Genomic DNA, 9,529 nt, shown 5'->3' with positions numbered 1-9,529 from the left:
CTTCTTCGATTTGGGCTTTGAAGCAGAGGCAACATTTGCTACAGGTTTTATCGTCCCATTACCATTACCAGGATTATGAGGTTTATTCCCTTTCTTCTAGGGTCCTCCAATCAAATTTTCATAAGTTTGAAGGTCATTGACTAATTCATGAAAGTCAATTTCCTTCTTATTCATGACATAATTTGATGTATATGGTAGAAATGCTGGAGTCAGGCTATTCAAGATAAGACTTACTTGAGTAGCACTGTCCATTTCAGCACCATGATCCTGGGCTTCTTGGAAATAACTGGACATGAGGAGAACATGGTCACACACGTTTTGATGAGGTTCCATCCGTGCGTTAATGTACTTCTTAGTCGCGTCAAAGGGTGACTGAAGTGATGCCTTACCGAATAGCTCATTTAACTTCGTCATAACTTCAGCAGCCTTCTCAGTTTTAGAAAACCGAGTTTTGAGGGTGTCCACCATGCTAGAAAGCATAAAGTATAGAGCTTTGTCATTTGCTTTCTGCCAACGCTCATACTTTTCTTTCACAGCTTTGGATGCATTATCCCCAGGCACTTCAGGTGACGGCTCAGTTAAAACAAACAAGGCACTTTCTCCTATGAGAGCAATATTAATGTTCTCATTCCATTTATTAAAGTTAGATCCATTCAGCTTATTTTCAGTCAACAGTGATAACATCGGATTCATTTTGGTAAACAGGATACTACAAAATAATAGAAATCAACAAATAGAAATTAAATAATGGTTTAACAGAAAATCTATTAAGAAATTATAAGCACATAGAAAGTAGGAATGATATGAGAAAATACTTAAAAAATTCAATCCTAAATAATTTCCAAGGTTTTCAACAAACTGATAACAGTGACCCGTTTAGGCGAGAGTCAAAGCTACCATCCATTGAATAGAGTTGTCAGCTCATCTAAAATGTTAAACATTCTAGCAACCTTTTATTTGATCAAGATCAGAATCCAGCATTGTCCCGTTTAGGCGAGAGTCAAGGCTATTCTATCTCATGAGCTTCTACCATTGTTTCGCAATTTGTAAGTCAAATATGGTCGTGATGAGGACATCAAGGACCAAGTAAAAAGTCCAATTCCAGTGGGTCCAGTGACTAGGGCACGAGCTAAGAGATTCAAGGAAGAGCTTAACAGCCTAGTACACAAAGTCTTAAATCAAGAAGAGACCGTGGTCAACACGGAAGGAGAACAAAGATTGGTCATACTCATCAAAGTGGACTGAATTTTGAAGCTTCATTATATGTGTCACGTTTTATTTATCTTTATGTGTCACATTTCATTATATGTGTCACGTTTTATTTAATTTTATGTGTCAAGTTCTTTTGTGTGGAAGTTACAAGAGTGGAGTCAAAAGGTCTTCATTATGGAGCTTTCATTATGAAGACCAAGAGTCTTATTTAGTATGCTTTTATTGGAAAGACCAAAGGTCTTAGGTGTGTTAATGTTGAAGTCCAAAGGTCTTGTAGGTGTCATTTTCGTCCTATAAAAGGGACTACCTTTCCATTGTAAAAAGCAGATTATCATATATACAAATTGTGAGTTTTATCTTCTAGAGTTCTTGAAGAAACTTGTGAACTTATCAAGGAGGTATCCTTGTGGCGTTCAACTTGACTTATCAAACGGATTTCCATCCCCGTTTGTGGCGTCTTCCTTATACCAAGGTTCGTGCTTCGCTAAGCATTGGGTCGAGGTTCCATTCCAACATCGTTTGTTCATGGTGGCTGTTCCATATTTGGTGTCGGGTTTCATCACAAGTTGGTGTGGTTCGTATCAGTTGGTATCAGAGCAAAGGTTCATCCGGTTTGGCTTATCCTTTTTATTCTTTTAGTGTCTCAATATTTCAAAAAAAAAAAAAAAACTCTATTCGTGTTCCTTGTTGTTAGTCTTGTTCTTGTTCTCTTTCTTAAAATCCGTAACCATTGTTGTTAATTTCTTTGTCACACTCGTTTCCTTGTTCAATCTTTTCCTTATTCCTTGAAATTCGAATCTGTTTGATATTGCTAAGTCCTAATCTGTCTTCATTTCAACTCATTTGTTTTCCCTTGTTCCCATTGTTTACTCTAGTGTCAAAGAGTTTTGGAAGCATTGTTATTGAAGCATTTTGGTATTAATTCGTACTTGAATTCAGGTTGGCTTTTGGTTTTCAAACAAAAAAAAAAAAAAAAAAGAATCACCAAAAAAAAAAAAAAATCACCACTTTTGCCTAAACCCATATTAAATTTTTTTTTGTTATATTCTTGTTCCTTACAGTCTAAAGGCCCTTTTGCCTAAACCCCACTCTAGTGTTCCAAAATCACCAACAAAAAAAAAATCACCACTTTTCGCCACTTTTTCATGGGTTTTCGTTTGCTTTATTGGGTAGAATTGACTGCTTGAACCTCCATTTCACTAGTTTTCAAAGAGCTTAAATAAGATAAAGAGTGGAAAAAGGCAGAGGTGTGAGCTTATTTAAGGGTAAAAGCCATTATTGAGTGAAACACGAGTGACTTTGAGTGACCACTTTTCTTTGAGTGAAACACGTGAGGGAGTGTAGTGAGGTCCTTTCTATACTTGTCTAACTTTATTGTTTTGCAGAATTTTTAATCATGTCACAAAACTTGGGTGATAACAATCCACAACCTACAGTTCCAAATCTACAACTTCAAGCCATTATGGGGGAGATTAGGAGATTGTTGAGGGAGGAGTGTGAGCAAATACATGAGCGGTTGAATAGGGTGAAAGAAGGAGCACAACAGAGACCAAGGGGGAGAAGAGTACACCAAAGGGGGAATGAAAATGAAGGAGATTTCGAAGGAGTAGTTTCTGATGAAGAGGTTGATAGGATGTCGACGGGTACCAATAGGAGGTATGGTGGGAATAGAGAAGATAGGAACCAAGTAGACAATTATTTGGGGAATATAAAGATGAGAATCCCAGCCTTTCAAGGGAAGAGTGATCCTGAAGCATACCTAGAGTGGGAGAAGAAAATGGAGTTAGTCTTTGATTGTCACAACTATTCAGACATGAAGAAGGTAAAACTTGCTGCCATTGAGTTTACTGATTATGCTATTGTTTGGTGGGATCAGTTGTGCACTAACAGGAGACGGAGTGGAGATCGCCCTATTGAAACATGGGAGGCAATGAAGAGGGTAATGAGGCGATGGTTTGTACCACCTCATTATATCGTGATCTCTATCTTAAGTTGCAAGGCCTTCGTCAAGGCTACAGAAGTGTTGATGAGTATTACAAGGAGATGGAGATGGCTATGATTAGAGCCAATGTTGAAGAGGATCGGGAGGCAACAATGGCGAGGTTTTTAAATGGGTTGAACCGAGAGATTGCTGACCCAATCGAGCTACACCATTATGTGGAGTTAGAAGATTTGGTTCACATGGCAATCAAAGTTGAGAGACAGCTCAAGAAGGGTAGTTCAAGTTCGAGATCAAGGCCGAGCACACACAAGCCAAGTACAACACCTTGGAGGTCAAACTATCCAAAGAAGGATGACCAACCCAGTTCATCATCTACACCAAAACCATCCACTACAGCCACGCCACCTCAAGGTAAAACAACTCAAACTAAGTCTCATTCTAGTGAGATAAGGTGTTTCAAATGCCGGGGGGCGGGGACATATAGCCGGCCGGTGTCCAAACCAAAGAGTTATGGTGATTCGGGAAAGTGGAGAAATAGATTCGAAGGTGAAGATGATCTTGCCGACATGCCACCATTGGAAGATGCTTCGATAATGAATATGGCCCGAGAATGCGGAGAGATGCTTGCACTAGTTACAAGGCGAGTCCTGAATTTGCAAGCAAAAGAAGAGGCAGAAGAAGTGCAGCGGGAGAACATCTTTCACACTCGATGTCATGTGAGGGACAAGGTATGTAGTGTCATTATTGATGGAGGTAGTTGTACTAACGTTGCAAGTGCTTCTATGGTTGACAAGCTTGGGCTTACAACGCTTAAGCATCCTTGTCCATACAAGTTGCAATGGTTGAATGATAGTGGTGAAGTGAAGGTTACAAAACAAGTACTTGTTTCATTTTGCATTGGCAAGTATGAAGATGAGGTGCTGTGTGACGTCGTTCCAATGCAAGCTGGACACCTCCTTCTAGGAAGGCCTTGGCAATTTGATCGACGAGTACAACATGATGGCTTCACCAACAAGTACTCATTTACTTTCCGTCAGCGGGCAATCACTCTAGCGCCTTTGACACCAAAACAAGTGTATGAAGATCAAGCGAGGTTGCAAAAATTGAGTGACAAAAAGAAACTGAGTGAGCAAAAAGAGAGTGGAAAGATGAGTGAGAGGAAACAGAATGAGAGAAAAAGAGAGAAAAGTGTGGAATCAAGTGAGAGAAAACAACACTTTTATGCAAACAAAAGTGAGATTAAGAGAGCATTGTGCACAAAACAGCCCATGATTTTACTAGTGTATAAGGAGGCTCTTTTAAATGCTAACCAACTTGATTCTTCGCTGCCGAGTACCATTGTGTCTCTTTTGCAGGAATTCGATGATTTATTTCCTGAGCAGGTACCACATGGGTTACCACCTATTAGAGGAATAGAACATCAAATTGATTTTGTTCCAGGTGCTTCCATCCCAAACCGACCAGCCTACAGAAGCAATCCTGATGAAACAAAGGAATTGCAAAGGCAAATTGAAGAATTGATGGAGAAAGGACATGTGAGAGAAAGCATGAGTCCTTGCGTTGTTCTAGTGATTCTAGTTCCAAAGAAGGATGGAACATGGAGGATGTGTGTTGACTGTCGAGCCATCAACAATATAACGGTAAAGTATCGACATCCCATTCCTCGTTTAGATGACATGCTAGATGAATTGCATGGTTCTTGTGTGTTTTCAAAAATTGATCTCAAAAGTGGGTATCATCAGATACGTATGAAAGAAGGGGATGAATGGAAAACTGCTTTTAAAACTAAACATGGTTTGTATGAGTGGTTAGTCATGCCGTTTGGATTAACTAATGCACCTAGTACTTTCATGCGCTTAATGAATCATGTATTGCGTGCTTTCATTGGCAAATTTGTTGTTGTGTATTTTGATGATATTCTTATTTACAGTAAGAATTTGCATGACCATGTGTTGCATTTGCAATCTGTTTTGGAAGTCCTTAGGAAACAAAGTTTATACGCTAACCTTAGCAAGTGTACATTCTGCACCGATAAGCTTGTATTCCTAGGTTTTGTTGTAAGTGCTACAGGTATTCAGGTGGATGAGGAAAAGATCAAAGCCATCCAAGAGTGGCCGACCCCTACATCGATAGGTAATGTTAGAAGTTTTCATGGACTTGCTAGCTTCTACAGGAGGTTTGTGCAAAATTTTAGCACAATTGCCGCTCCACTTACAGAAGTAATAAAAAAAAATGTGTCATTCAAATGGGGTGAAGCTCAAGAGGAGGCATTTCCCGCTGAAATACAAGCTTACGCATGCTCCTTTACTTGCTTTGCCTAACTTTTCTAACACTTTTGAAATTGAATGTGATGCTTCTGGGCTTGGTATTGGCGCTGTTCTTATGCAGGATGGGAGACCGCTTTCATACTTTAGTGAAAAGCTAAGTGGGGCTGCCCTCAATTACCCCACTTATGACAAAGAATTGTATGCACTAGTGCGTGCCTTAGAAACATGGCAGCACTATTTGTGGCCAAAGGAGTTTGTGATTCGCACGGATCATGAATCCTTAAAACATTTGAAAAGCCAACACAAACTCAACAAGAGACATGCACGATGGGTTGAGTTCATTGAGACCTTTCCTTATGTCATTCGGTATAAACAAGGTAAGGAGAATGTGGTTGCTGATGCCCTTTCTCGCAGGTATGCTCTAATCTCTACTCTTGATGCTAAATTGCTTGGGTTTGAACATATAAAAGAGTTGAATTCTGCTGACCATGATTTTGGGGAAATTTATGCTCTTTGTGAAAAGACTGCTGAAGGAAAGTTTTATAGGCATGAGGATTTTCTATTTAGGGAACATAGATTGTGTGTGCCTAATTGTTCTGTGAGAGATTTGCTTGTTAGAGAGTCCCACAGGGGAGGGTTGATGGGACATTTTGGAGTTGCTAAAACTCTAGCTATGTTGCAAGAGCATTTCTTTTGGCCCCATATGAAACGGGACGTTGAGCGAATTTGTGGTAGGTGTGTCACTTGTAGGCAAGCTAAATCAAGAGTACAGCCAAATGGCCTTTACACACCCCTACCTATCCCTAGTTCACCATGGGTTGACATTTCTATGGATTTTGTGTTAGGTCTACCAAGAAGTAAGCGTGGGAGGGATTCAATCTTTGTGGTAGCAGACCGATTTTCTAAAATGGCTCATTTTATCCCTTGTCATAAAACCGATGATGCATCTAATGTTGCAGATTTGTTCTTTAGGGAAATTGTGAGATTACATGGTATGCCTAGAACAATTGTATCAGATAGGGATGCTAAGTTCCTAAGTTACTTTTGGAAAACATTGTGAGGAAAACTTGGGACAAAATTGTTATTTTCTACTACTTGTCACCCTCAAAGAGATGGTCAAACAGAAGTAGTTAATAGGACCCTATCCACCTTGTTAAGGGCAATCATAAGTAAAAACATTAAGACTTGGGAAGATTGTTTGCCACATGTTGAGTTTGCCTATAATCGTGCAATGCATTCTGCTACTAAATTTTCACCATTTGAAATTGTGTATGGTTTTAATCCTCTAACTCCTTTGGATTTATCACCTTTACTGTTTACGAGCATTTGAATTTAGATGGCGAGAAGAAGGCAGAATTTGTGAAGAAATTCCATGAGAGGGCCCGACTCAACATAGAAAGGAGGACTGAACAATACCTTAAGCAGGCTAACAAGGGTCGTCACAAGCAGGTTTTTGAACCAGGTGATTGGGTATTGTTACACATGAGGAAAGAGAGATTTCCAACACAAAGGCGTTCTAAATTGCTGCCTCGCGGAGATGGTCCATTTCAAGTACTTGAACGGATCAATGACAATGCCTACAAACTCGATTTGCCAGGTGAATATAATGTTAGTGCTACATTTAATGTTTCTGATTTAAGTCCATTTGATACAGGTGAAGATTTGAGGACAAATCCTTCTAAAGAAGGGGGGAATGATGAGGACATCAAGGACCAAGTATCAAGTCCAATTCCAGTGGGTCCAGTGACTAGGGCACGAGCTAAGAGATTCAAGGAAGAGCTTAACAGCCTAGTACACAAAGTCTTAAATCAAGAAGAGACCGTGGTCAACACGGAAGGAGAACAAAGATTGGTCATACTCATCAAAGTGGACTGAATTTTGAAGCTTCATTATATGTGTCACGTTTTATTTATCTTTATGTGTCACATTTCATTATATGTGTCACGTTTTATTTAATTTTATGTGTCAAGTTCTTTTGTGTGGAAGTTACAAGAGTGGAGTCAAAAGGTCTTCATTATGGAGCTTTCATTATGAAGACCAAGAGTCTTATTTAGTATGCTTTTATTGGAAAGACCAAAGGTCTTAGGTGTGTTAATGTTGAAGTCCAAAGGTCTTGTAGGTGTCATTTTCGTCCTATAAAAGGGACTACCTTTCCATTGTAAAAAGCAGATTATCATATATGCAAATTGTGAGTTTTATCTTCTAGAGTTCTTGAAGAAACTTGTGAACTTATCAAGGAGGTATCCTTGTGGCGTTCAACTTGACTTATCAAACGGATTTCCATCCCCGTTTGTGGCGTCTTCCTTATACCAAGGTTCGTGCTTCGCTAAGCATTGGGTCGAGGTTCCATTCCAACATCGTTTGTTCTTGGTGGCTGTTCCATATTTGGTGTCGGGTTTCATCACAAGTTGGTGTGGTTCGTATCAGGTCGCCACCATTAGGGTGATCTATACCATATAAAACACTTACAAACCACTTATCATGCGAGATTAAACGGTGCGAAATTGCTAATGAACGTTCCTCCATTTGGGAGGATTACTCACTAAATCAAACGCGGTGTAAAATCCACAATGGAGATCGAATATCTTAATAATAATAAAGCTCATTGTTTAAAATGTATTTTCTTTATTATTCTAATAAATAAATCTCATTAAATTCTAAATTAAGAATTAAAATTCAAAAATAAGAATTTAATATAATATTTATAAAATTATACTTAGATGGTGATTGAAATAAAATTAATTATTTCCATCTTAGTAATAATCTTAAATATAAATATTAAGGAAATTAATTTAAGTTGAATTAAATAAATAATTAGCAACTTAAAAATTTCCTTTGAGAATATATTTATTGGGTTCGAAAATTTAAAGTATATAAAAATATACAATTTTCGAAAAATAATAAAAAAAAAGAAAAGAAATACTTCAAGCAAAAATATCACCTATCTAGATATTCTTTTGACTAGTTAATTCAATTTCTAATAATATATATATTTTTAAATTCATTTATTTTAAATTAATCAATTAAATGAAAAAATCATTGATTGAAGTTGGCCCAAGAATTAATTAAAATAAATAATTAATTTACAACTCAATCTATTTTTCAAAAAATTCGAAAATATTGCATAAATAAAATGCAAATTTCGAAATTGATTAATAAAATAAAGAAAAATATATATATATTGAAAATTATTTAAATTTAAGTTGAAAAAATAGATTTCAACCTAAAAATTATTTTCTATTTAATTAAGTGTCATGAAAAAATCAATAAATATTTAAGTATCATGATGAAAATCAACTTAGATATTTAGATTTTTCAAGTTAATTAAATGTATTAAATTCAAGAAATAATAATTAAGTGTAGAGAAGGCTTAATTATTAATTTCTATTTAATACTAGGAAAAATATACTTAATAAAATTGTACCAAAATTAATTATTTAAATAATTAATTTCACAAAGTATAATTTTCCTATTTAAATATTAGAAATAATAAGTAGTCTAGAAATTACTATCTAGAAAATATCTTATTTGACTAAGTATCATTTCAAAAATTTGAAAAATATCTAATTTAAGTTAGATAGAAAAAAATCTAAAACTTAAATAATTTCAAATTTAGATTTAATTAAATATCAAAATTAAGTTGTAACCACTTAATTTGAAGATATCCTTTAAAGTTAATATTTGAAAAGATATTAACCAAAAAATATCTAAAATATTCCATTTTAAGTTAATATTTGAAAAGATATTAACTTAAAAAATATCTTAAGAATCTTTAATAACTAATGCCTAAGATTCCTCAACTTGATTTAAAAATTTAAATAAAATATTCAAATTTAAGTTAGATAAGAAAAATCAGTTGATACAACTAATTTATAACTTAAATATGAATATTTAATTAAATAAGCTCCAGAAAGAATCTTAGTTAGTTAAAATTCTATATTTAATTAAATACAAGAAAAATACAAATAGTTTGTCTAGAAATAATATCTAAACTAAAAGTGTTTTTCTTAAAATTAACTTTAAAATATTAAAATGAAAATAAATTTCATATATTTTAAAAGTTAATTATGTTGCTAATTCAACTTTATTAGGTCAAACTAATATAATT

The 9,529-nt window shown here is 35.7% G+C and overlaps 1 protein-coding gene and 1 pseudogene across 1 annotated transcript; both read left to right on the top strand.

Moving 5' to 3' along the window:
* Window positions 1–2,770: 2,770 nt before the first annotated feature.
* On the top strand, window positions 2,771–6,751 carry LOC133034274 (uncharacterized; annotated as a pseudogene).
* A 151-nt stretch (window positions 6,752–6,902) lies between these two features.
* On the top strand, window positions 6,903–7,518 carry LOC133034941 (uncharacterized). The gene has a single exon (XM_061110503.1). It carries the CDS (start codon window positions 6,904–6,906, stop codon window positions 7,294–7,296), a length of 393 nt encoding a protein of 130 aa, XP_060966486.1. The 5' UTR covers window position 6,903; the 3' UTR covers window positions 7,297–7,518.
* Window positions 7,519–9,529: the final 2,011 nt, after the last annotated feature.

This window comes from Cannabis sativa, chromosome 2 (genome assembly GCF_029168945.1).
Source record: "Cannabis sativa cultivar Pink pepper isolate KNU-18-1 chromosome 2, ASM2916894v1, whole genome shotgun sequence".
Taxonomy (NCBI): Eukaryota; Viridiplantae; Streptophyta; class Magnoliopsida; order Rosales; family Cannabaceae; genus Cannabis; species Cannabis sativa.
The sequence above is the reverse complement of the archived record's forward strand: the minus strand, read 5'-3'. Positions and strand labels throughout refer to the sequence as shown.

Bases quoted from the DNA above. Each gene is read 5' to 3' on its own strand.
- LOC133034941 (XM_061110503.1), top strand. From the start codon at position 6,904: ATGAGGAAAGAGAGATTTCCAACACAAAGGCGTTCTAAATTGCTGCCT.